The sequence below is a fragment of the Callorhinchus milii genome, unplaced genomic scaffold (genome assembly GCF_018977255.1).
Source record: "Callorhinchus milii isolate IMCB2004 unplaced genomic scaffold, IMCB_Cmil_1.0 Scaffold23, whole genome shotgun sequence".
Lineage (NCBI taxonomy): Eukaryota > Metazoa > Chordata > Chondrichthyes > Chimaeriformes > Callorhinchidae > Callorhinchus > Callorhinchus milii.
In genome coordinates, this window is record NW_024704764.1 from 7,106,709 (window position 1) to 7,134,489 (window position 27,781).

General features: G+C 45.3%; 1 protein-coding gene across 1 annotated transcript; it reads left to right on the forward strand.

The window, feature by feature from the left end:
- Positions 1–807: 807 nt before the first annotated feature.
- Positions 808–26,725, forward strand: fam171a2a (family with sequence similarity 171 member A2a). Its single transcript, XM_007901482.2, has 8 exons — positions 808–982; positions 14,503–14,730; positions 15,623–15,715; positions 16,211–16,369; positions 16,604–16,780; positions 17,691–17,807; positions 18,471–18,594; positions 25,053–26,725. Exons 1-8 carry the CDS (start codon positions 883–885, stop codon positions 26,614–26,616), a joined length of 2,562 nt encoding a protein of 853 aa, XP_007899673.2. The 5' UTR covers positions 808–882; the 3' UTR covers positions 26,617–26,725.
- Positions 26,726–27,781: the final 1,056 nt, after the last annotated feature.

Consider the following 27,781-nt stretch of genomic DNA (forward strand, 5'->3'; position numbering starts at 1 on the left):
TGATTCAATTTCCGGGCGGAACAAAACCTTAGGCAAGTTTCCTTACTCCGCACGCCTCTGTTTTACCCAGCAGTAAGTGGGAACCCAGCTGTTAGTCGATTGACAGATCGCTTTCCGTGGGTAAGGAATCCTTCATAAAATAATAATTTGGTCACTCAATCCACGACTGTTTGTGGGACGCTGCTGTGCGCAATTCGCTGCCGCGTTTCACCCACAAAATATACAGTCAATTCACTTCACAGTATATTCTGTGAAGGGCTTTGAGACGTCTCAAGACATTATAAGGCGCTACATCAAATACAAGGATTGTTATTTATTATTATTATTATTTAGTGAGATATTGAAGGGCAGCACACACATGTGAAACCATACCCAGGCAGGCGTTGCATGAAATGTAAGGATTATTATTATTATTGATTAGTATTGTGGAATATGTGGGTGGGGGGGGAAATCATCATTTTTTTCCAATCACAGGCAGATTTTTTGTTTTCCAATCGTAGGCAGAATCCGAAAGGATAAAGGAAATCTTTATATTGCAATAGAATATATTATTATCATTTATTGTTATTTGCAAATCGTGGTATTTGGCTAGAAATGAAGAAACAACAAACAAGAAGAGATTATGGGGGTGGGGGGACATTCCCTTTTAAGGTGGTGGGTCTATAGTTATGCCAGAATGGGACAGAGGATGGCGCTGGGAATCACCAACAAAGCTCCAGATCTTCCAACAGTTGATTTGAGGCTGGAGGGAGGTTGGTGGTGGTGGTGGTGGTGGGAGAGAGAGAGAAAGAAAGGAGAGAAAGAGAGAGAGAGAGGGAGAGAGAGAGGAGAACACTGATGGCTGAGAACTGAGCCACGAATTGAAGTGATGGTGCTGTGATAATGCCATCTCTTGTCGGTTTTAGGTTCACTCTCCTCACTTTGCTGAGTTGCAGCGTTTGGGAAACCTTCAGCAAAACACTGAAAATCCAGAATGTGGAGGGTGAGTAATAATGTGAGGGGTGTGGGGTGGGGGGTGGGGGGGGGACACACACCCAGGGGGTGGGGGAGAGGGAGGGAGGGCAGATAGGGAGGCAGAGAGGGTGACAACAAACACACACAGACACACACACAAAATCTAGATCCATTAAATTGTCAAGCAAGGGAGTTGGCTATTTTTCTGTTGGAGAATGTGAATCAAATATATATATATATTTCTCTATCTATCTATCTATCTATCTATCTATTTCTCTCTCTCTATCTCTATCTAATCTATCTCTCTCTCTCTAAATATATATATGTAATAAATTAGGTGGATTACAATGGCTTTAAAGTAGACTGGTGACTGTTTGCCAAGCAGATGTGTTTTTGTGTGTGTGTGTGTGTGTGTCTGTGTGTGTGCATTGTCTCAAGCAAACGGTTGGCAAATGGTTTGGGATTCGTGGCGACTTGAAACAATGCTGGTGTTTGTGGATGGGGGGAGTGGAGTTGGGGTGATGGGGGGAGTGGAGTTGGGGTGATGGGGGGAGTGGAGTTGGGGTGATGGGGGGAGTGGAGTTGGGGTGATGGGGGGGAGTGGAGTTGGGGTGATGGGGGGAGTGGAGTTGGGGTGATGGGGGGAGTGGAGTTGGGGTGGTGGGGGGAGTGGAGTTGGGGTGATGGAGGTGGGGTTTGGGGGGTTGATAGGAATTGCCTTTCCATTGCAGTGTTAATCGTATCGTTTCCAGAGAGAGCACTGCGGGGATATGGGGAGTGGAGGGGAGAGGAGAGGAGAGAAGGTGTTGGTTGATGTTATTTTTCTTGATGTTTTCTAAGCAAGTCTTTGTGTCTAGTGCGGTAGCTGCTCAGTTGGTTTGCAACATGTTTACAATGTGCTGGTCTGAAATCGACTGAAATATAATAATAATAATAATAATAATAATATTCATTATTGATTGTTTGAATAGGGTTTTTTTCTCTCTGTTACTCACTCACTCACTGTGTGTGTGTGTGTAAAACCCACAACATATGCTGACTGTATGGCTTTTGATTTTGATTATATTTTATGTTTTTTTATGTGTGTGCGTGTAAGAAAAATATTGTTTTTTTACGAATTCAATCATGTTTTTCGATGGGTGCATTTTTTATATATTAAATATATAATCTATATACACACACACATATATATATACACACTGGCTGTATATAGATATATATTTGTGTATTATATAATGTTTTATTTTGTTTTATCCCTGCACATACTATCCTCTTGGTTAGAGATACAGGCCGCCGGAAATGAGGATTGGATAGGCCAAGGCAAGTATTGGTGCAAAGGAGGTCAAATGAATAGGCTGTGGGCATCATTAAAATGATTCCTTTTGTGTCCCTTGCCTTTAGTGCTTGATTGACCACGAAGCCCGAGTATTTCTGCAGTTTACAAATAGGGATAGGAACGTGGGAAGGACAAAAAGACCCTAATTTTCTGAGCTGGGATTTCCAAACTCATCCCTCCCTGTGCTTTTGTGAATTTCTTGAGAGTGGAAAACAGTGCAGAAAATGTCCCTCAAGGGTTTTACATAATGCGATCCTGGCAGAACTCTACAATTGGTTCTGTCTGCCTGGACTTCAAAGACGATTTGAGTTCTATGTTGAATATTTTTTATTGGTAATAGGATTTGATTGTGTGGGGGAGTCATGTAAAACCTGTTTACCTATATATAGAGAGAGAGAGCTTACATGTGTCCTTAACGATGTAATTAATACATTCTGTGATTTTGTTGGTTAATTAATTACGTTCATTGAAAAGCAACGTCATTACTTGATGACACATGTTTACATGTAGATGGAAAACCCACAAAGTAGATGATCGATATTGTTCAATATTGTATATTTATCTACTTTCCCCCCAGTTTTATAACTTCTCTTTTACACTGTGGCATCCACCTACAACACATGGTCTCTAACTTTAGGGAAATGTCATTCTCCAATGGGTGCAAGCAGATTGCAGTTGGTTGATCAGAAATTGCGTGTTTGATCTGCGAGATGTTGGGAGAGGGAGGATGGATGTTAGTGACGGGTTAAAGGGAGGTGAGAAGTGTTTCACTGCAGCAAAATGATTAACAGTGGGGCACGCTATCGAGGCTAGGATAATACAAAAACAACTTGCATTTATATAGCGCCCTTCACATGGGGTAGCATCTCGGAGCACTTCATAGCATTCGAAAGGGCATTGGATAAACATTTGAAGAGGAAAAATATAAAGGGAGAAAGAGAACAAGGAATTGGAATTAGAATGGATTAGCTCAACTGGAGGACTGACCACTACTTGTTTGGGTCAGGCGTCCTCCAACGCTATAACTTATATTGGTTCAGAGAGAGGCAATAGCTGTCTTGCTATTGCCAAATTGAACCATCAAAGATGTAAAAAGCAGGTCTTTTACAGTGCAACTGATGTTCATCAGCTAACAGTACCTCAGCCAAACTAACCGTTCTTCATAGGTGGCCTAGTTGAATATTAGCACGTTCCTATATTGCCAGGCTTCAACAGCAACAACAACTTCTATTTATATAGCGCCTTTCACGTAGAGTAGCGTCCCAGAGCGCTTGACAGTGGCAGAGCAGGATTCCGAGCTCGAAGAAGGGGGAGGTGACTGTAAGCACAGTCAATATCAGCTTACCCAGCACAAACTGGAAATCAGACCTATACTAATGTTGATACGGAACTGTTTCCGCACTGACAGTGAGAGGTTTCTCAGCCAGGACCATATTTTGGTTAGAAAATATTCCGAAAAGAAAATATTATTTTTTTAAAAAAATTATACTAATCACTTCTTATCATTCAAGTCAACATGTTTGCTTTAAAGAAAATGGCATAAATCTAAACAATATTTGGTGAGATTCCTGCTAAGATTTCTTAGATAGAGATAAGTTAGTGAAAACTCCCTCATCATTTTTTTTTGCACAATATAATTAATAATAAAAATCTACAAGGTCCGAACTTCTCCAAGCACTTTGCACGTAATTCAAGTGTAGTATTGTATTGTGTTTATAGACAAACCCAGCAGCCATTTTACACACAGCAAAAACCCACATTTGAATTGTGACTGATTTTATCTGCAGAATTGTTTTAGGTCGGAACACAATTCTTTTTCATTAATTATTCTAGAATTGAAATTCAGGTTTCAATTTTTTTTAGGCTAAGACATGAGACTGACATCAGTTTTATATGCGTCAGCCTGGCTCAGTTGGTTGCACTCTCGTTCGGACTTGAGCTCACACTAGGCTAACACTCCAATGCAGGATGTTCAGGGCTGACATTCGGATGAGATCCCGTCTGCCTGTTCAGGTGGATGTTAAAGATCCCATGACAACACTTGAAAAGAGAAGGGAGTTTCTCCTGGTGACCCGGCCAACAATCTGCCCCCAAATAAAAATAAATGGTCATTCACTTCATGGCTGTTTGTGGGACATAACTGCTTTGTTTGCCTACAAATAACTTTATGGGATACAGTACATAAGTAGTTCAGGACAACAACAACAACAAGATTCCATTTATAAAGCGCCTTTCACGTCAGGAGGACGTCCCAAGGCGCTGACTACCTGGACAAGGGACAAGGGCATGCGACTACCAAGAAGGTGGAAGGCAATCTAGATGGACCTTATTTTTTTCATCCAGCATTTCTTATGTTCTTAAATACACAATTACACCACTTCACTGTAAATTCCTGTGAAGGCTTTGAGATGTGAAAGGTGCTACTGTATACTAAATGAAACAGTTATTATATAAGAAAAATGTTGTGATATTGGCCTTGTCTGATTTTGCTCTTGGAGGAGCTTTCAGTCTTCCAAAGTAGAGACAAAGAAATTGCCAGAAATGAAAGGCCTGACACTTTTTATAGGGTGTCATCATGTTGAAACAAGCGCTTCACATGTAATTGCAGCAAGATCACACAAATAGCCACAAGGTGATTTATGTGAGGGATTGTTTGACAGCCCTGCACAGCTCCTGGAGGGCGTTATGTGGAGTCCTAGTTTGTGAAAACACGTTCATATATCCAAAGCTTGGAACCCACCTTGATTAATATGCAGAGAGGTAAGAGCTTAAGCTCTGCACCTATCTCCAACTGGTGGAACCATCGCTTAATGGGAAAGGGATGTGTATCCGAGGTGGAAGCATGAAGATGGTGACAAGACTCCTACCCGTTTCACACTAAGCTGTGCTGCTCACCAGGAAGCTCGCAGGGAGTTTGTGTACGTATCTGCAGTCCTGGTCACCGTATTACTGGAAGGATATATTTTAGATTTGGAGAGAGGTGCAGTGTAGATTTACAGGGATGTTACGAGCGATGAATGGATACAGCTAGTGAGAGAGATTGGACAAATTGCGCCTTTTCTCTCTGGAGTTGCCGATTGAGAGGGGACCTGTCACTTTTATAGAGCTTTTATCACGTTAAGATTGTGCCACGATTCAATAAAGTGGATGTTAATAGGCTGTCTCCACTTATTGGCGAGTCCAAAACTAGAGGTTATAAATGTAAGAGCCAGTGGCAGATATAATAAGGAGTTTAGGAGGAACTTTATCACGCACAGAGGATGTACCAGAGGCTGTGATTGAAAACAAAAAGTCTCAATGTATTTAAGAGTACTTGATGCACGCATGAGGGAGAAGGGAATAGAAAAATATAGGAGATGGGGGATAGGAGGGTTGGGAGCTTATATGGAGTCCAAACACCATCAAGGTCTAGTTGGGCTGAAAAGCCTATTTCGTGCTCTCTCAGGGACGTCCTCCCGCCGTGAAGGGTGCTATACAAATGTAATTTTGTTGTTGTTATCAACAGAACAATTTTCTGTTATTTAGTGCCCTTCACATCAAAGGATTTCCCAGAGTAACTCATGGAGCCGACTGGGAGACTGAGCTGGGGGTGAGGGGGATTTGAGTGTTCTTAAGTCTTAAGTGGGTTGTGCAGATGGGGAAGGAGACTAAGAGATTCCCAACAGACATCACAATAGTTTTTGTGAAGGAGTTATTGTGGTACTTTATTGTGCTTTTAGTTTCTAAGTAAACTAAAGGATGATCCTGCTTTGAACCCCTGTGTTGTTGGTCATGTTATCATTTATTGGCTTAAGTCGTGTTGGTAATCTTCCACTTCGTGTTGGATAATTGATAATTGATTTCATTAATTTTCCAGTGATTGAATTCAATATAATATGGGATACAGCACGTAGGTAGTTCTGGACATAAGTGCATGCAACCACCAGGAAGGTGGAAGGCGAACTAGATGGACCTTGGTCTGTTTTTTCGCCGAGCATTTCTTGTGTTCTTATAGTGGGTCTGTCATTGCCTTGATGGAAGCGATATTTGCACGTCTGCAGTCTCTCCAAACGTTTAGTCTTCTTTGACTCCTTCAAAAATGCCTGTCTGTGTTTACGGGATGGTTGACGGGTCGGCCAGATGGATCAGTATTCTTCTCCTGCAAATTTAGCTGTGACGGCCACAGTCAAATAGTCATCTATACCCTCAGTGTCTGGACTTGCACTTGGCTGAGGCACCAGAGGACAGATGGCTGTGAAATTGTACCTTATCATCAGACAGCATCTTTGGGAGAGGAGGAGAGGGAATTGAGGAGGGGTGGGGGGAGGGAGGGGGTGGGGGGAGAATCAAATAAAACTGAACGGAAATTGCATTTATAACTGGTGTTGACTTTAAAAGTGTTCAGGATATTTTTTTTTATCTACCCCCCCACCCAAAATATACAATGGTTTCCTGGTTTGCCCAAGATGGTGAGATTGTAATTGTATATCTAGCAACGTCACTCTGTTCTTATCAGCGACAGTCATGTCCATGTGATTGAACCAGTTTTAATAACACTAACACACTGACCTAAATAGGAGTTAAGGTAACGCTCAAAATTCCAGTAATTTGGAGGAGACATCACAGGAGACGAAAATAATTTGCTTATATTCAACCCGTCATTTTGACGTGTTGGGAAAAGAGAAACGGCTAAATAATTTCTGCCTAGGACCCGTTAAGAATCAGAATATTGGACGTACGGTATAATTAAATGCAAGCTGAGTGTCAATGCGGCAGAACTTCTAATGGGGACTCCTTTCAGCCTGTGGTGGAGATTGGACTCCAGCCCAGGCACTAGAGGAGAGTTCTCTGTCCCTCTTTTTCTCTCTTTGTCTCTCTCTTTCTCTCCTTTTTTCCTTTCCTTCTTTCCTTTCCTGAATGACTGATGCTTTGTGAGACACGGTTCCACTTTCTGGTACGTTGGCCAAGCCGTTTTTTGGACTATAACAAAGTTATAGTCCAGATCCAGATCTGATCCAGTTCTTATCTGACTGACGTACCAACACAGAGAAATCACCTTCTGGCTAGGTTATAGATTAGCAATTTAGCAGTTGGGAAACTGACCTAATTTCCCTCGTTCCTGCCCTCCCCTCAACATATAATAAATTGTAGCGCTTCAGATGCTGCCATGACTCAGATCTCTTTAACTCACCAACGACTAGCAATCATTGTCGAGATTTTTTATGTTGTATTTAAATGTGTGGTTATGGCTGATTTTCTGATATTTATGAAATAATGATATGGCCCCGAAACTCTAGAACACTCTCCCTCTGTCGCTCCGCCTTGCCCCCTCCTTCCCCGTCTTCAGGTCGCGCCTGAAGACCTTCCTCTTCGACCGTGCCTACAGTCACCTCCCCCCAACTCGGCTTTGTGCTCCGCCACTGTCAAGCGCTCTGGGACACTACCCTACATGAAGGGTGCTGTGTAAATGCAAGTTGTTGTTGTTGTTCAGTTGCTTTAAGTTGAATCTCTACAGTTCCATGAACCTCAGTTAGCCTGAAATTTCCCACATTTATACGGTGAGAAACAGAATCAACAGCACGGGTGCAATTTGTGCAGGTTCATATGTTTACGAAGCTGCAAATTTAAACTTTATATATTCTAAATTTCCAGAACATGACACAATTTCTGGAGCGAGGTCTGTGCAGGCTAGTACCAGGCTAGTAAAAGCGACATGCATTTATTTATTTGTGTACTTGAAGCATCTCGCAGTGTTTTACAAAAGTAATCTGTCGATGAATTGATTGTTTTGTAGACAAAGTCAACTGTTAATATGCACTCAGTATCATTTTACAAACTGCAATGAGTTAAAGTAGCCATTTAATCTGAATAATTTTGGGGTGGGAGGAATTTGGATAAAAGAACTTGGATTTTTATAGCACCCATATTGCCAAACTGCAGTGATTACTGTGAAGAATAGTGATTTCTTTTGCAGCCATTTTGTGCACAGCAAAGTTCGCCAACAGCCAAACAGTTAATCTCAGTGGATAGAATAGAACTTGCCAAGGGGGAAGCTGAAAGAGATCCAGGGGTGGTTGTTAGCTGACTCATCCCTCACTGTGTCAAAGCTGTGTGAGGCAGTAATAACAAGGCAAACGGCTTGCTGGACTATCTTGCCAAATCAGTTGAGTTCAGATTCCCCAAACATCACACTCAGGCTATACAGTGCTCTCTGCTCAGACCGCACCTGGAGCACCTCTCTGCTCAGACTGCGCAGTATATTCTGTGAAGCGCTTTGAGACGTCTCGAAGACGTGATGAGGCGCTGTATCAGGTTTATTATTATTATTATTATCTTAGAAGGGATCTTATTGAGGGTAAAATATTTAAGAGGGAGTTAATAAAAAGCAAACCCAGAACAATACTTTGGGATGCACCAAGTCAGTAAGACATCCAGGTTTAGCGTTGCAAAGATCAACTGCAGTATAGATACCAGGCAGTGATTCTTTACTCAGAGGGCAAGTAATAACTGGAACAGTTTGCCGGGAAGGGAAGTTGATGTCAGGTCTCATTTTTTAAAAAAAATCTCGATGCTGTGATGGAATATGATGTACGGTTCATAGTCTGGAAGAATTAGGTCAGATGGGATTTCTTCATCTAAAATGATCTTGTGAACTATCTGCAGGAGGCTGGCACCCAAGTTTCTTCGGAGTGCAGTTAAAATTGTTGTAATGTAGGCAAACAGTGTACAGTTGCCCACAAAATACACAGTCAATTCACTTTACAGTATATTCCGCGAAGCGCTTTGAGACGTCTCAACGACGTGATAAGACGCTATTAATAATAATCCTTGTATTTCATATAGCGCCTTATTGCGTCTTCGAGACTTCTCAAAGTGCTTCACTGTAACAGTAACCAAACAAAGCCCAACACTCTACAGAGATAACAAAGCAGTCAGGCCCTGTAGTGAACAGTTCTGTGCATCTCTGAGTCTGAGCGTCACTGATATCAGTCAAAGGTGAATTGACTGTATATTTTGAGGGCGAAACGAGGCAGCCGATTGCGCACAGCAGCGTCCCACAAACAGTCGTGGATTGAGTGACACGATTGTATATCAAATGCAAGGATTATTATTATTATAATTTAAAAACATCGTAAGAGAAACGCTGGGAGGCCAGCCTTTTTTTTTGTAGCTAGAAAAATCACAGCAAACAGCACTAGGGGTACTGTATACAGCAAAGAACACCCTCCAAACCTCCAGAGGCAGCAGCACTATCCAGTCACCTCTGCAGTGATTCCTGCTGAACAAACACTGCAAGGCAAATGTCGCATGAATGTTAGAATAATAAGATGACAGATTTAACAAGGGGCAAAACTAAATTGGAGTGAAGCATGCAGACCGAAATCTTCAGTATTCGAAACAAGTCTGCGACGTTTCATATATTATTGTGTCTGATAGACCTTGCGAAGGGTGCGCTCACTGTTACAAGTCTTTCAGTTAAATCTGCAGTAAAATGTAGAGTAGTCCAAGGCTGCTGCTGTTGTTTTTTTTTAGCATTTGCAGGCAGCACGATTAGCTTTGAGCAATTGCAACAATTTTTTTTATTTCTTTGTAAGTCCCTTTGACTGATATCAGTGACGCTCAGATCCAGAGATGCGCAGACATGTTCAGTGCAGGGCCTGACTGCTTTGCTATCTCTGTAGAGTGTTGGGCTTTGTTTGGTTACTGTTGCAGTTGTATTTCTGGCTTCGTCAATCCAGGAATTGTTTTCAGATGCCAGATCTCCCCGATGAACGCACTCTGCGTTAATGATGACTCGTATTGATGTGGGGATAAAAAACACAGATGGAATACATATTTCTTCTCGGACAAAACTGCCGGGGGAAACAGATTGATGGCAGCAATTTGCTTGCACAGAATTCAGCCAACTGAAGCTCTCTTTGCCTCTTCTATCCCAGGCGAAATTTTGCATCTAGATTTGAAATGTTAAATTGATATCCTATTGTCAGAAAAACTGTTCGAGACTAGAGAGTAAACCCTGGGCACTATAATGAAAGATAGAAGCTTGAAGCTGTATGGGGATAAGGCAAGACAGTAGAACTCAAGGGACACCTTGCTTAGAGAGCCAGTGCAGACTTGATAGGCCGAATGGCCTCCTTCCGTGCACTAAATTTCGGATGAGACGTTAAACCGAGGCCCCGTCTGCCTGTTCAGGTTAAAGATACCGTGGCACTACTCAAAAAGAGAAGGGAGTTTTTCTCTCTTGGCCAACAATCCCCCAGATAAAAATTGGTCGCTCATTTCATGGCTGCTTTGTGGGACTTTGTGCGCAAAATTGGCTGCCGCCGTTGCACAGTCACCACACTTTACAGTAAAATCCTTGATCGTCTCCATCGGATCGAAATCAAGATCCTCCTTCTCGCCTTCAAATCTCTTCACGTCTCGCGCCACTCTACCTCTGACCTAATTCAACCCTTCGTCTCGCCCCTCTTTATCTCTTTAACTCACAGCTGAAAACAACAGCAACTTGTATTTATGTAGCGCCCTCACGCTGGGTAGCGTCCGGGAGTGCTTACCTCCTTCTTTGAACGTCACCTCCCGCTTCCCCTTTTCCCTCGGCAACCAACTATACAGATGCTTCCCTGTGTGAAGATCGCTGATAAATGTAACTAGTATTGCACTGCTTATTTCTCATTCACTCTTGTTCCACCCTCTAGAATTATCTCCTCAAATCCTTTACTCTCATCTCTTCATTAGTTTCACAACCCTTTTAATAATAATAATAATAATAATCCTTGCATTTGATATAGCGCTTTTCACATCGGGAAGACGTCCCAAAGCGCTTCACAGAATACACTGTAAAGTAAATTGACTGTATATTTTTGTGGGCGAACGCGGCAGCCAATTGCGCACAGCAATGTCCCACAAGCAGTCATGGATTGAAAATGACCCATTTATTATTGTTTTTGTTTTTTTGGAGGGATTACACATGACTATCAAAGAGACAGGCTAACATCCTTCAATTCCCCCCCCCCCCCCACCACACTTGCGGAGAGAGGGGGAGAAGAAGCCTTGGGATTGAGAGCGGGGGTGTGAGTGGATATCATGAGTTCCATTGTGTGTCTTACAGGAAGACACGGAGAATTAACTCTGCTGTGAGAATAATTCAGCTCCAAGACTTCTCCTTGCACTGACTGGATGAGTGATTGAGCAGTTTCCTGTTGGGCTATTGTTCTGTTTGTCAAGCCCAGTCAACAACAGGATGTGCCTAGTTTCTTATCTGTGAATCTATCAAAAAGCAGCCAAAAGCTTGAAATAAGCTCTCTTGTGTTTAGAAGATCGAGCGCTGATCTGGTTGAGGTGTTTAAAATGAGAAAGGGATTTGATAGGGTTGTTAATAAGGCATTGCTCTTTAGAACACAGTCCGATATGGCCCTGAAACTTTGGAACTATCTCTCTCAATACCTCAGCCTTGAACCTTCCTTACCCATTATCAGATCACGCCTGAAGTCCTTCCTCTTTGACCGTGCTTACGGTCATCTCTCCCCGGCTCAGCGTCAGGTTCCGCCACCGTTAAGTGCTGTGAAGGGCACTGTATGAATGCAAGTTGTTTTTGGCGAGAGGACTCGTTGGTTACAAACTGTTGTTGAAGTCTTGCAGATATCTCAGGGCATTTTCTGATCTGTAGTCCCAGATTGCAAGTTACCAACTTTTTGCGTTTCATTAGACAATAGGCAGCTTTTATTGTTAACCGTTATCTCACAACCCTTTACAATATTTATATTGGCATTCATATCAATTGGAAATTCGGTTGTATTTTTAGTCATGTCCTTACGATAAATGTTTCTTTTAATTTGATTGAAAGCAAACGGGGAACATGCCATTCCTTTCCAGTCTTTAAAAAGATTGAAACTTGCTATGACTGGGTCCTTGATTCAGAGGGATGGGCAACTTTCCAAAGATTTGGTGCAAACAACACAAAAGTAACTAGTTGCAATGAAACCACAGAGGCCAATGGTAGAAAAAGTTCATCCATATTTTCTGGTGAGGTTAATAGCTGGGTGCAAACTGTTGCTGAAGTCTTGGCAGCAACTATATTGAGATTCCCCACCAAGTGATAATCATTGCACTCGCTGATAGTCTCAGAAGACCTCCCTGCAGATCATTCTTCCTGCAGCATATTAATAATACTTCCATTTGATATGGCGCCTTATCACATCTTCGAGATGTCTCAAAGCGCTTCACAGAATTTACTGTAAAATAATAATAAATAGTAATCCTTGCATTTGATATAGTGCTTTTCACGTCGGGAGGACGTCCCAAAGCGTTTCACAGAACACACTGTAAAGTGAATTGACTGTATATTTGTGGGCGAACGCGGCAGCCAATTGCCCACAGCAATGTCCCACAAACAGTCGTGAATTAAAGTGACCAATTTATTATTTTTTTAAGGAATTCTTGCTCCCGGAAAAGCGATCCACCAATCGACTAACAACCGGGTTCCTACTTACTGCTAAGTAAATGGAGGCGTGTGGAATAGGGAAACTTGCCCAACATTTCCCTCTGCCGGGAATCGAACCCAGGTCTCTCGCTTGCAAGGCGAGCGCCCTAACCACTGAGCTACAGGATTCCACATTCTTTGTTAAGGGCAAGGGCTGTCTTAGGCTGGAAATATTTGTCAGGAATCTCAGGCCACTTGTGCAGTTTTGTCACAGGGTGGGGAATCTCAATATAGCTGCTGCCACTGTTCTGTACTGTGCTATTTCTAGAATCAAAGAGGTTACAGCGTAGCCTGTTCAGCCCTCTCGGCCTGCCATCATTCCTGTTTGTTTCCTTCCTCACAAGTGTTCATCCGATTCTCTTTCAAATGGAACACTTCAAAATGGTCTCAGCATCAATATCCATATCCACCAATATCCAAAACATTCCGAGCAAAAGAATTCTAATTACCCTTCACAGTAGAAAAGTCCTCTCAAACCTCCCTCTTTTGTCTTCTGATGATAATTCTGGTAACAATTATGTACAGCCTACCCTCCCCCCCAGCGCTCTCCCCCGCCCTCTCCCCCCTCCCCCACACCCCCCCCCCACCTCTGACACCAATGGAAAATCTAGATAGAATTTCTGGCAAAAAAAAACAAAAATTAGAAACTTCTGAGTGTCTGAACAATCTACACCTTTGGCGTTTGTTATGGAAGTAATCTAAGCTTGGAGGTTCATCTGGGAGTGGACGTGATCCAAAGCAGCTTTGGGGCTTGGAAATTTATGTATAATGTATTCTCCTCCAGTCTTCCTTGCAGTGAATCAGGGATAGTTGTCACTCTCTCTCCATGGAATACGGCAAACGTGTTCTGGACACAAGTTATGCTCTTCTACAGCTGTGCAAACACCATCTGCTCAACACTTGTCCATCCAGAGTCAGTGCGGGTGTATGTGTGTCATAAAGCAGAATTTGAGCCTGAAGAATGTTCATCTCCCGGTGTTAAAAAATAGGCTTTAACAGTCAAGGCTACAGTCTAAAGGAACCATCTTTGAATGTAACCGTAGATCCATTAAACCTGTGCAGTTGACAGATTTTGAAAGGGCTTTAAAGAACCATAGATAGTTACGGCACAGAAGAAGGCAGCCAAATGTCTCTGTGCCAACATCAAGGGTATATTGGAATAGATTTGGGGCCATTTTCTGAAAAGTCTGTTTCACAACTGGGAACATTTACCCTTGCAGCCCGTCATGGGGTCGAAAATGCGTTATTGCTCATGAGATTCCTTATCCCGTTAGAATTCATTTGAATCCATTAGAATTCCTACAAACCTAAGGGAACACTACCCTGGAAAGCAACGAGGGGAGTTAACTGCGTAGAGTACCGCTGGTTATTTCGCAACTCAAATTCCTTATTAAGGAACCCGTTAGAAATGCCGCATGTTAGATCCCACATCATAACCTGCAGCATGTGGATATCGCCCACAAAATATACAGCCATATATATACTTCACGGTATATTCTGTGAAGCGCTTTGAGATGTCTCGAATACGTGATAAGGCGTTATATCAAATGCAAGGATTATTGTTGTTATTATCACAGCACTGGACATGAGATAGGTGAGAAATCTATACAAATTATCAATATATATTTCTCCTTCCCCTTCTCTCTACCCCTCATTCCTAATCCGAGGGTAATGGGAACAGCTGTGGTTCTGTTATCGCCAGCTTTGTTTTAACAAACGATATATTTTTTTCTTCCTTTCTTTTTGGTTTCAGAGGTGTCTATAAAAGTGCAAGTCTTTGATAACGGCGACCTTTCACCCTTGACGGATGCTCTGGTAGAAATCTACACCAACCAGACGTGGCTGGCCTCGGGAAACACGGGGAGGGATGGAGTGGCGCAAATCACTTTGCGGTACCGGCTGGGGACGTGGCTGGTGGTCAGCGCGGCCAAATATGGCTTTGTGACAAACTCGGCTCCCTGGCGGGCGAACAGATCACCACGTAAGTGCAAAGAGCTTCGCACACTGCAGTTCTGTAGCTCAGCGTTAGAGCACTCGCCTGGTAAGCAGGAGGACCCGGGTTCGATTCCCGGACAAGGCAAAACTTCGGGCAAGTTTCCTTACTCCACACACAAGCGTCTGTTTTTCTAGCGCTTTTCCGGGGATAATAATTCCTTTTTAAAAAAAAAAAATAATTTGATCACTTAATCCACGACTGTTTGTGGGACGCTGCTGTGCACAATTGGCTGTGTTTCGCCCACAAAATAAACAGTCAATTCACTTTACTGTATATTCTGTGAAGCGCTCTGAGACATCTCGAAGACGTGCTAAGGCGCTATATCAAATGCAAGGATTATTATTATTATTATCTTTGTAGTCCACCTCAACAGGTGGAAATTTGCAGCAATGTAAACCTCTTTCCTTCCCCCCCCCTTTACCCACCGACCTTCAGATTTTGCTCAATCATAACAGTATCACCTGGGCTGTACCTGGCTTCCCCTGCACTGCAGGCCCTGGTCTCCGAGAGGCATTCAATGACATAATTACAACAACAACTTGCATTTATATAGCGCTCTTCACGCGGGGTAGAGTCTTGGAGTGCTTACCTCAGTTGCGTAGAGTGGCTTTGGCGAGTAACATCAACACAACAACGTATCACGAACAACTTCAGCAAATGTTTTTGTAGTGAAGTAATGTGTGTCTGTGTATATCTACATAATATATATTTATTAAATATATATAATATCCTTTGCTGCAGGACAAATAAACATCTAGTTATAGCTACAGGTAGGAACTGTGTCCGATTTATTTTAATGAAAAATCAGATCGACTATAAAAATGTCTTGCCGAGTCTAAATCTAATCTGCAATTTGTTTCTGTTTCCCTGGTTGTAGTGTTTACATCAGTGAGTCTTTACCTGCTACCAGAGCGCCCAGCCACCCTGATGCTGTACGATGATGTAGTCCAGATTCTCTTGGGCTCACCTGGTAAGAAATCTCCTTTTCTCCTCTCCCTTTCTCACACGTTAAAGTTCTCAGTGACTAACAAATACTGTCGTGTTAACACAGCGTCAGCAGGGGATCGTGCAATAGAACCCCTTTATAAGACAATTTACGGTATATTCTGTGAAGACGTTTGAGATGTCTCAAAGACGTGATAAGGTGCTATATCAAATGCGCGATAAGGTGCTATATCAAAAGGATTATTATGAGACGTTTCGTTAGTACACAGATATGCTTAACACATTGTTGATCCTGACCCGACAAATACTTTCCCCCCCAAAATTCAAAATTTGCATGTGTATCAATATTCTTGTATAATAATAATAAATAAATAAATTTCTTTGCCTTATCACATCTTCGACACATCTCAAAGCACTTCACAGATATACTGTAAAGTGACTCGACTGTATATTTTGTGGGTGAGTCCTTATCTCTATGAGACGATGAGATTTTGTTTCAGGTGACTCTCTTTACATTCAGGTGCCAAGAATCAGCCGTGGGTTCAGTTCCAGCGAAAGAATGTTGGGCTCCCAGAAAACACAACCTACAGCGATCTCTCTGCCTTCCTGACCATGGTCAACAGTGAAATGGACGTGGAAGGATTCCCCTATCTCCTGGGCTACGACAGCAACAGATCAGGCAAGTATTTGTCTGCTTACGGCCATCTCCCCCTCTCCCCCCACCCCCACCCGGCTCAGAGATGGGCCTCCGCCACTGTTAAGCGCTCTGCGTGCAGGGCGCTATATAAGTGCAAGTTGTTGTTGTTGAATTCAAGCGTATTCATTTCAAAACCTCTGTGCTGTAAGACTCTGTGATTGCTCCTGGTTTGCTGTATGTGCCTGACACTCACTCGGTTTTCATTTTAAACACCAGTTGACCGTTCCAGGCTTGAGCTGACCCCTGTGGCAGCAGTCAGTGTCCATCTCTTTACCAGCAATGGCTCTGACGTTCAGGTGTCAGGTCCGATCCAGTTGTCCGTCCCTCTCCCCATGGACAGACTCGCGACGGAGGCGAGGGGCATCCCAGTGTGGAAGTTTGAAGGGAAGACTGGTGAGTACGTGCTGCTCGAACAGGCATTCTACTTCATTGCCCCCTTCGGAGAAAACCTTACTCGTAAGGGTGGATTGCCTTAGGTAAGGCAAGATACTTCTGTGTTTGCATGCTACTACTCATGTATGTTTTGCATAACATAGAAACAGGAATAGGCTATTTGGCCCCTTAGCGTCTTCCGCAGTTCTATAATGGCCGTTCTATTCATGGCTGATCTATCTGTACCTCAAGCCCAATTATCCTCCTTTCCAGCAAATCCCTTGATACACATACCTAACAAATATCCATCTACTTCCGTCTTGAAAATGTGAATGAATCCAGCCGTAATCCACAGCCTTTTCAGGGTAGAGAGTAAATGTATGTCGTAGAAAAGAGTAGGTTTCAGGTCCTGCACAGGGAGTTTCAGGAAATAGGAGATAGATGACGCACAGCACCTTGAGGATCGTAGAATACACAGACCAGAAAACAAGGGAGTGGGTGGCAGTCCATCTAATCACTCATCAAGGATTCTACTGCAAAGCTTGAATACAAGGATGATGGAAAGGTGGGGTGAAAAGACTTCAGCTGTCTGGATAGAGATGAGAAAAACAAAGGGAAGGTATTACTGTGTTAAGAATTTATTATACCATCGAACAGTGGCATTTGGTGTGAGATAGGGGCTGTCATGGGCAACAACAAAAAATTACATTTGTACGGAACCTTTCACGTCAGGTGGACATCCCAAGGTACTGGACAGTCAAGGATTTGGGGACTGAATGTGGGATAGGAATGACAGCTGAGGATCGCACCAAACATTAAAGTTGCAAAATGAAGTTTGGTAGATTTGAGAGAGTTGCAGGGGAGGTTGAGAAATGGGAGTCAGCTAAATCAAAGAAGTAAAGTAACTGTTTCTCAATGGCTTACTTTGCAGGCGCCTGGGTCAGAAGTGGAACTGGAGTGATTAAGAAAGACGGGAACCAACTAACCTGGTCGTACATTGCTCCACAATTGGGCTACTGGGTAGCGGCCATGTTTCCAATAAACCAAGGTAAGCTGAACGTTGACCGGCTGGTAAATTACACCCTAACTAGTAACCTTCTTGGTGAAATAGAAAAGTATAGACAAAGGATTGCAGAATAAGCGGGTGTTTAATAATGAGAAGACAAGAAGATCAAAACAAAAAGCAAATGGAATTTTAGGTTTTCTGAATAGGAATATCGAATCCAAACCCAAGAAAGTAATGTTAATCTGTACAAAACGACAACAACTTGCATTTATATAGTGCTCCTAACATGGGGTCAGGTCTCCCAAGAAGAGGAACAAGGTTGAGCCCTAGTGACAGAGAGATGAACTATGAGGAACCACCAGATAAAATGGAATACTTCAGCGTTGGAAAAAGATATTTATAGATGTATATAATGTGTGCGTGATGGGATAACACAGAAAGTAACACGCACAGCAATAATCTCAGGTACGCCAAGACGCAGGTTTAGGTTTGCTAAGGGAAAGTTTAGGAGCATTTCTTCACGCTCAGAGTATGACGCTGAAGTGGGTTCCGGGAAACTGGTCGACGGGCCTTAATATCCCTGGGCTAGAGAGAGGGGGGGGAAACATCAGCCAAAATCCAATGCCCCTGTTGTTGGCAAAGGTTGGTTTGGAGCACCTCGTGAATCAAGTATCTATGACTCTTCACTGTTTTGTTTGTTTGCAGCTGCCGTCATCCCATCCAGATTTGGGGACATCACAATGTACCACACAATATTTCTGCTAACCATTCTTGGAGCCATGGCCCTTCTGGTTCTAGTGCTGCTGTGTTTGCTTCTCTATTACTGCAGGTAAATGTCTTGTTCCTGACCCCACCCCCCCCCCCTTGGCGTTTTGTATTCTTTCTCCAATCCCTTCACCTGTGCCCCCCCACCCCGTCCATCATCAACATGGAACATCCAGGTCAAATGCAACCAAGTCCCATTATGGAGTCCTGTAGATCAGTGGTTAGAGCACTTGCCTTGCAAGTGAGAGACCTGGGTTTGATTCCCGGCCGGGCGAAATTTGGGCACGTTTCCTTGCTCCACACAAGGATTATAATACAAGGATTATTATTATTATAATCGTTTGTTTCCACGATCCGATGATCTAGAAATCGGCCATCTTTCAGCATAGGAAACTGGTCGGAGACTTCAGGAAACACTGAAGGACGATCAGTTGCACTGCTGGGTAGGATTCACGGATCCCGGTTCTGGCATTAGAATAATAATCCTTGCATTCAATATAGCGCCTTATCACGTCTTTGAGAGAGGGGCTTCTCAAAGCGCTTCACAGAATACACTGTAAAGTGAAAATTGCCTGGATATTTTGCGGGCGAAAACCCAAATTTTGTAGAGAAATTAACTGATTCTTTGAAGCAGGGATTGTAATGGAGCTAAACACAAGCATTGTGAGGGAGCTGCTCAGTTGCAAATGTTGAAAACTAGGGGCACTTGTAGCAGTAGTAGTAATAATAATAATCCTTGCATTTGGTATACCGCCTTATCACATCTTCAACATATCTCAAAGCGCTTCACAGACTATACTGTAAAGTGAATCGACTGTGTGTTTCTGTGGGCGAAATTTTAGGTGTGAGCATTTGCAGCCCATTTTCCACAACAGATGTCCGCTCGGTTTTTATGCCTTGTCTGGAGAGAAAGGGGATCCGACTAAAGTTGTATAATTTTAGTTATACGACTGTTTTATATCATGCGAAACAAAAAAAATCCGCTTCTGCTTTGAATAGCCATTGACTGAGCTGTTAGCATGGGAACGAACAAACAGGACCTGGATTCTGCACCAAATGTTTAGCTGCTCCTGTTGTAACCGTGTAATTTTATAGTGCAGTGATGAGGAACCCACTCTGTGATGTGTTATTACAGTGATTAGATGTTCCATCTGGCTTTCTGGCAGAAGGTAAAGTCCCTTTGAACTGCTGGAAAGCACATCTTTGGACAGGTACACAATACAACGAGACTGTTAAATGGTGTTCAGTATCAATCAACTCTGGCCATTCATCTGATCGTGTGTGTGTGTGTCAGGATGTGTGTGTCTTGGGTTGTGTGTGTGTGTGTCTTGGGTTGTGTGTGTGTGTGTCTTGGGTGGTGTGTGTGTGTGTCTTGGGTTGTGTGTGTGTGTCATAGAATCATAGAATCGTGCAGCACAAAAAGAGGCCATTCGGCCCATCGAGTCTGTGCCGTCTCTTTGAATAGAGCAATTAATGTCAATCCCACTCCCCGGCCCTTTCCCCATAACCTGCAAACCCGTCCTCCTCAAGTACCTGTCCACCGTGTTTTTAAAAGTAGTTATCGAATCGGCCTCGACCGCCCTTTCAGGCAATGCCTTCCAGATTCGAACAACTCGCCGTGTGAAAACATTTCTTCTCACCTCCCCTCGACTTCTTTTAGATACTATTTTAAATCTGTGACCTCGAGTCACCAACACACCCACCAGTGGAAACAGTTTTTCCCTTTCTAACCTATCAAATCCCCTCATGATTTTGAAGACCTCTATTAGGTCTCTTCGTAACCTTCTCTGCTCCAATGAGAATAATCCCGGCCTCTCTAGCCTTTCCTCATAATCACGGTCCCTCATTCCTGGTACCATCCTCGTAAATCTCCTCTGCACCCTTTCCAATGCCTTAACATCCAGAACTGGGCACAGTATTCTAACTAAGGCCTAACCAATGTTTTATATGGGTTAATCATAACCTCCTGACTCTTGTACTCTATGCCCCTATTTATAAAGCCTAATATCCCATATGCCCTTTTTACAGCCTTATCTCCCTGTCCTGCCACCTTCAAGGATTCATTTACCTGCACCCCAGGTCTCTCAGTTCTTTTACCCCCCCCTTAAGATTGTATTACCGCCTATACTGCCTCCCCTCAATCTTTCTACAAAAATGCATTACTTCGCATTTCTCCACATTGAAACTCATCTGCCGTGTGTCGCCCATTTTACCATTCTATCTATGTCTTCCTGCAGTTGGCTCCTATCCTTCTCACTGTTTACCCCCTCCCTAACTTTGTATCATCCGCAAACTTGGAAATGGTACTTACTATACCCAAGTCCAGATCATTTATGTATATTAAGAAGAGCAGTGGTCCTAATACCGATCCCTGGGGGACACCACTGTACACTTCCCTCCAGTCAGAAAAGCAGCCGTTCACCACAACTCTCTGCTTTCTGTCTCCCATCCAGTTCTGGATCCGCTGCCACTGTCCCTTTTATACCATGGGCTTCTATCTTTCTTACAAGTCTTTGTGTCTTGGGTCGTGTGCATGTGTTGTCTTGGGTTGTGTGCGCGTGTTGTCTTGGGTTGTGTGCTCGTGTTGTCTTGGGTTGTGTGTGCGTGTTGTCTAGGGATGTGCGCGTGTTGTCTTGGGTTGTGTGAGAGTGTTGTCTTGGGTTGTGTGTGCGTGTTGTCTTGGGCGGGGCTGCACGGGCGGGCCGCAACTTAGGGTGAGGGTGTGCACATCTTAGGGGGTGGGCATGTCTTGGGTTGTATGTCTTGGGTTCTGTGCATGTGTGTGTGTCTTGGGTTGTGTGAGTGTGTATTTTGGGTTGTGTGCGTATGTCTTGGGTTGTGTGTGTGTCTTGGGTTGTGTGCGTGCGTGTGTGTCTTGGGATGTGTGCGTGTGTGTGTCTTGGGTTGGGTGCGTGTGTGTGTCTTGGGTTGGGTGAGTGTGTGTTTGGGTTGTGTGCGAGTGTTTGTGTCTTAGGTTGTGTGCGTATGTGTGTCTTGGGTTGTGTGCGCGCGTGTGTGTGTCTTGGATTGTGCGCACGTGTGTGTCTTGGGTTGTGTGCGTGTGTGTGTCTTGGGATGTGTGCATGTGTGTGTCTTATGTGCTTGTGAGCGTGTCTTGGGTTGTGTGCCTGCGTGTGTGTCTTGGGTTGTGTGTGTGTCTTGATGCGTCGCAGCTATCAAGCTACTGGCCCATCTCCAACCTCCCCTTTCTCTCCAAGGTCTTGGAAAGAGTTGTCGCCTCCCAACTGCGCTCTTTCCTTTCCACCCATTCTCTTTTCGAACCCCTTCAGTCAGGTTTCCGTGCTGCCCATAGCACAGAAACTGCCCTGGTCAAGGTCACCAATGATATCCTGACCATCTGTGACCAGGGCTCCCTCTGTCTCCTCGTCCTCCTCGACCTATCGGCAGCATTCGATACGGTCGACCACGCTATCCTCCTCCACCGCTTGTCCTCCCACCTCAACCTTCAAGGCACTGTCCTTGAATGGTTTAGGTCGTACCTTTCTCACCGTCTTCACTTTGTCTCGACGAATGGCTTCTCCTCCACCCCCCGCACTGTCTCATGTGGTGTCCCTCAGGGCTCTGTCCTTGGTCCCCTCCTCTTCACCCTCTATATGCTCCCCCTGTGGTGACATCATCCGCAGACATGGAGTTAACTTCCACATGTATGCGGATGACACCCAACTCTACCTTTCCTCCTCTACTCTCAACTCCACGACCACCGATGTCCTGACAGCTGCCTGTCCGACATCGAGTCCTGGACGAGAGACAACTTTCTTCAGCTCAACGTGCGAAAAACCGAGGCCCTCCTGATTGGCTCACGTCAGCGCCTCCGCACCTCAGGCACCGACACCATCAGCATCCAAGGCTGCACTCTCCACCTCTCAATGCCGGTCAGGAACCTCGGGGTTCTGTTCAACCCTGAGCTGTCCTTTCTCCCTCACATCCGCACCACAACTGGCACCTCCTTCCATCACCTCCGGAACATCGCCAGACTACGGCATTACCTCACCCCTCACGCTGCTGAAACCCTGGTTCACGCCTTTGTCACCTCAAGGCTGGACTATGGGAACTCTCTCCTCGCCGGCCTTCCCACCACCTCCCTCCACAAGCTGCAGGTCATTCAGAACTCTGCAGCTCGTGTACTGTCCCGCACCAGGCTTCGGGACCACATCACTCCCACCCGGTCTGGCTCCGGTCTGCTCCACGTCCCCCGCCCCAACCGCCCTACCATCGGTGGTCGGGCCTTCAGCCTCTCAGCCCCGAGGCTCTGGAACTCCATCCCCCAGTGCCTTCGCCGCCTCCTCCCTTTCCTCCTTCAAGGCCGGTCTCAAAACCTTTCTCTTTGATCGAGCCTTCAGCTCCCCTCTCGACTCTCTTCCCCCTCCTCGCTCCCTCCCTTCCCTCCCCTCACCCTGACCATTTCCCCCTCCTCGCTCCCTCCCTTCCCTCCCCTCACCCTGACCATTTCCCCCCTGCTCGGGTCATGACCCAACTGTGCAGCGCCTTGGGACGTCCTCCTGACGTGAAAGGCGCTTTATAAATGGAATCTTGTTGTTGTTGTTGTTGTGTGTGTGGCTTGGCATGTGTGTGTGTCTTGGGATGTGCGTGTGTCTTGGGATGTGCGTGTGAGTGTGTGTCTTGGGTTGTGTGCGTGTGTGTGTCTTGTGTGCGCACGTATGTGTGTCTTGGGTTGTGTGTGTGTTTGTTGGGTTGTGTGTGTGTGTCTTGGTTTGTGTTTGTGTCTTGGGTTGTGTGTGTGTGTCTTGGGTTGTGTGCGTGTGTGTGTCTCTTCGGGTGTGTGCGTGCATCTGTGTCTTGGGTTATGTGCATGCGTGTGTTTCTTGTGTGCATGCATGTTTGTGTGTCTTGGGTGCGCGCCTGTGTGTGTGTTTTGGGTTGCCTGTGTGTCTTGGGTTGTGTGCGTGTGTGTGTCTTGGGTTGTGGTTGTGTGTGTCTTGGGTTGTGTATGTGTGTCTTGGGTTGTGTGTGTGTGTCTTGGTGCTTGTGAGCGTGTCTTGGGTTGTGTGCCTGCGTGTGTGTCTTGGGTTGTGTGTGTGTGTGTATCTTGGGCTGTGTACGTGTGTGTGTGTCTTGGGTTGTGTGCGTGTGTGTGTGTCTTGGGTTGTGTGCGTGTGCGTGTCTTGGGTTGTGTGTGCGTGTGTGTGTCTTGGGTTGTGTGCCTGCGTTTGTGTCTTGGGTTGTGTGTGTGTGTCTTGGGATGTGTGCGTGTGTGTGTCTTGGGATGTGTGCGTGTGCGTGTCTTGGGTTGTGTGTGCGTGTGTGTGTCTTGGGTTGTGTGCCTGCGTTTGTGTCTTGGGTTGTGTGTGTGTGTCTTGGGATGTGTGCCTGTGTGTGTCTTGGGTTGTGTGCGTGTGTGTGTTTTGGGTTGTATGCGTGTGGGTGTCTTGGGTTGTGCGAGTGTGGTCTCCGGTCGTGTGTGTGGTCTCGGGTTGTGTGTGTGTGTAGTCTCGGGTTGTGTGTGTGTGTGTGGTCTCGGGTTGTGTGTGTGTGTGTGTGTGTGGTCTCGGGTTGTGTGTGTTTGTGTCCTCTCGGGCTGTGTGTGTGTGTGTGTGTGTGTGTGTGCGCGCGCGGTCTCGGGTTGTGTGTGTGTGTGTGGTCTCGGGTTGTGTGTCGTGGCCTCTGTGCATGTGTGTGTCTCAAGTGGTGCGTGTGTGTGTGTGTGTGAATCGCAGGGTGTGGTGTGCAGTGGTAATTCAGAATGGAGAACACTGAGCGTTGCGAGAAGACAAGTGAGGATTGACAAAGAGGCAGCGAGTGTGTCGCTGTTCCCGACTGCACGGCTCCGCCTGCTGGTAGTTGGCCCTCGGTGAAGGTCGGGGGACTGAACAACAGGAAGACACACAGAACAAATTAACGCCGTCATTCGAATGAAATAATAATTATATTTGATCTCGGGCCTTTCAGGGAGACGTCTCAAGGCAATTCAAAGGATTTACTGTAAACATCTCTTTGAGCACATTCACCCCCGAACGTGACGCTCAGACCTTCTGACCCAGAGGATGAGTCAAAATGAGTTCACAACGTTTCAGTTCTATGAACCGTGTTGCCAGCGACTTCTGTGTTTATACCTGTAATACTCTCCAGTCGGTTTGGACCGGCCAAAGATTGCTGATTCCTGGCTGTTTGTGGGTCATTTCTGTGTGTAATTAGCAGAATCATTTGCACACAATAATAATAATCCTTGCATTTGATGTAGCGCCTCATCAGTTCTTCAAGGCGCCTTAAAGCGCTTCACAGAATACACTGTAAAATGAATTGACGATATGTTTTGTGGGCGAAACACGGCGGCCAATTGCGCACAGCAGCGTCCCACACCCAGTCGTGGATTGAAAAGGCAAAATTTTTATTTTTTTTTTTAAAATGAAGGGATTATTATCCATGGAAAAGCGATCCGCCAATCGACTAGCAACCAGGTTCCTACTTACTGCTAGGTAAACGGAGCTTGATAAGCTTACGAGTAAATATAAGTTTAATTATTTGATGCTTTTTGTTCAATAGGAGGCGATGTCTGAAACCACGGCAGCAGCATCGAAAGTTACAGATCTCGAATTTAGATCATTCGAAAAAGGACCAGGCCACATCTATGTCTCACATCAACTTGATCAGCACCAGCCACATGGAATCGGTGTCCTCTAATGGGGACACTGACATCCACACCCCTATCCTGAAATCCGGGTTCAGTACATCTCGAGAATTCGAGCACTCGCGAGAAGAGTTTTTCAAGCAGCTCCCGTACCGGGACTCGGATCACAAAATGAGACACATCAGCAAGGCCTCCACCGACACCTTGACACACCGAGGAAATTCCAAAGAGGATTATCGCCGGACGGTGGAGAGCCTGCCGTTGAAGATGGCCAGGTCGGTGGACGCATCGGGAGACCTTGGGCCGCCCATGATGGACGACTACAGGAGGAGTTACAACTCGATGATCTCGCACCACGGAGTGGACGAGAAAGGCCGAGATGTTCACGGGAGACGCGTCTTGGCCGAGAGCAAACTTTGTATGAACGACCCGCCCTCGCCTCCGCCTCTGCCCCCGCCTTTCGAATCTCTCATCGGTCACAAAATGGACAATAAGGCCTCGGATTACACCATGTCCCAGTCCGTCGACCACCTGGCCAGACCAACAAACTTGGCCCAACCGGGTCAGTTGATCTTCTGTGGCTCTATTGATCACATGAAGGACAGCATGTACAGGAACGTCATGCCAACCCTGGTCATACCCGCCCATTACATGGGATTAACTTCGGGCGATTACCCTTGCACGGACCCGTCGACTGGGATGCCGACAGAGCAGCAGCTGGAGATGAAGGGGACCCAGATACGAATGCCGATGGGCCATCAACGTGAATCTCAGCAGTATCCCCATCAACCAGGGCAACAGCAGACCCCACTCTCGGACGACCCCGACAACAAAGGCTGGAGCCCCCACTCGTCTTCAATGAGCGGGCCGATGGCAGTGTTGTTGAATGAATCGGCGATGGCTCAGATGAACGGAGAACTGCAGGCGCTGACGGAGAAAAAGCTTTTGGAACTGGGTGTCAAGCCCCAACACCCCAGGGCTTGGTTTGTCTCTTTAGACGGTCGTTCGAACGCCCACGTCCGCCACTCCTACATCGACCTGCAGACGGGCGAAAGAATCGGAAGCACCGATGCCAGCTTAGACTCCGGTGTCGACGTAAACGAGGCCAAGCCGGCCAAAAAAGCGAAGGAAGAACGCGATCGCCATGTTCCTGGCAACCTGGCCTACAGTAAGCTGATCTACGTGGACGACACGGAGCAGAGCAGCAGTGAAAGCAGAACGGCAGTGTGCTCCCCCGAGGACAACTCGCTCACACCTTTGCTGGAAGAGACTTCGGAGCACAGGGGCACCTTGCAGAGGCAGGGACACAGCAGGGGGAACAGCATGAGGAGCAGCACCAGTGAGATCCAAAGAGATTCCGCCACCAGTCCCGAGGAAGAGATGCAAGATCAGTGTGAAGGAGACGATCAAGGTGAAAACAAAAAGAGCCCCTGGCAGAAACGTGAGGAGAGGCCTCTGATGGTCTTTAACCTGAAGTGATGAACGGCGCGACCCCCGATTTTCCGTTTCAGGATCTGGAATAAAATAATCACCGTTAGGAAATGAGTCAGAGGCCAAACAAAAACCTTGAGCACAAATGGACGGACAGACGAGGGGTGGGAGGGTAGTGGGGTTGGGGGGGGGGTTGAGGGTGGGTGGCGGTGGGGGGGGGAAGAGCTTGAATTCTGGAAACAGCGAAGCAATATGCGATGGTGCAAACAGCCACCTCAATTGGGCAAACCGTGAACTGAGAGATTGACCCAACAAAATGTGTGAAGTGGGGGCAACACGACACAACCACAATGCCAATAGCGAGGGGCAGTTAATAGAACTCATTGCTGTGTTTGTTGCCGTATGGGATCGGCAATCAAACTGTAATCGGGGCCATTTTATCAAAACAAAGCATTTTCTGGCTTGTGAATCAGTGATTTCACATGTTCTTCGACTTTCTTCAATGGGAACTTTTTGGGAGGTAGTTTGGTGCACAGTTACCGTCAGTCACCCTTCAACCAGTAGCAGACCCATGTAGATCTGGACCTGTAACCCTTCAAGTGCCTTCTTTATGTCTTAAATCGTGCAAAAGGAGGAACGTAACGCAATGTACTGAAGTCAAAGCACAGTGTAGTCCCAGGAGGAGCCTAAGATGAGAAAGTCAAGATGCCAAGCTACATATAGGGAGATGCTGTTAAGAGCCCAAGTTCATTTTGAGTTGCCAGTTGTCATCCGGCTTCCTGCACCAAAATAAACCGTAATCCCAGTTCATCAGGAGGTCGCTGACTTCATTCAGTGAAGCATCATTGTATCCTGGTTCACAAGGAAAGCGATGTGCATCTTTAACAAAACTTACACAAGCTGCAGTGATGTGATAACCCCAGACGTGGTCCTATATTTGAGCTTCGTAGTGTAACTACAAAGGTATTCGACCCAGGCGCTTAAAATGGAGTGGCCCTGTATTTTGTAAGCATAAACCTCCAACAAAGTGCAGCAACAGCAAAAAAATTATACAGCACAATAGCTATTTACCACTGTGAAATTTTGCGAAATTACATTCAACCCCCGGCTTGCTTCGTAGAATAACAATCGTGGGGACAATTTAATTCCAAACTAAGTTAAGTTGTGTCACGACTGCAGAATCCGTTACCGTTACGAGGATCAGTTTTAATGT

Excerpts from the sequence above, each read along its gene's own strand:
- fam171a2a (XM_007901482.2), top strand. The coding sequence starts at position 883 with ATGCCATCTCTTGTCGGTTTTAGGTTCACTCTCCTCACTTTGCTGAGT. Across the intron at positions 16,781-17,690 it reads GAAGTTTGAAGGGAAGACTG|GCGCCTGGGTCAGAAGTGGA; the intron begins GTGAGTACGTGC and ends CTTACTTTGCAG. Across the intron at positions 17,808-18,470 it reads CATGTTTCCAATAAACCAAG|CTGCCGTCATCCCATCCAGA; the intron begins GTAAGCTGAACG and ends GTTTGTTTGCAG.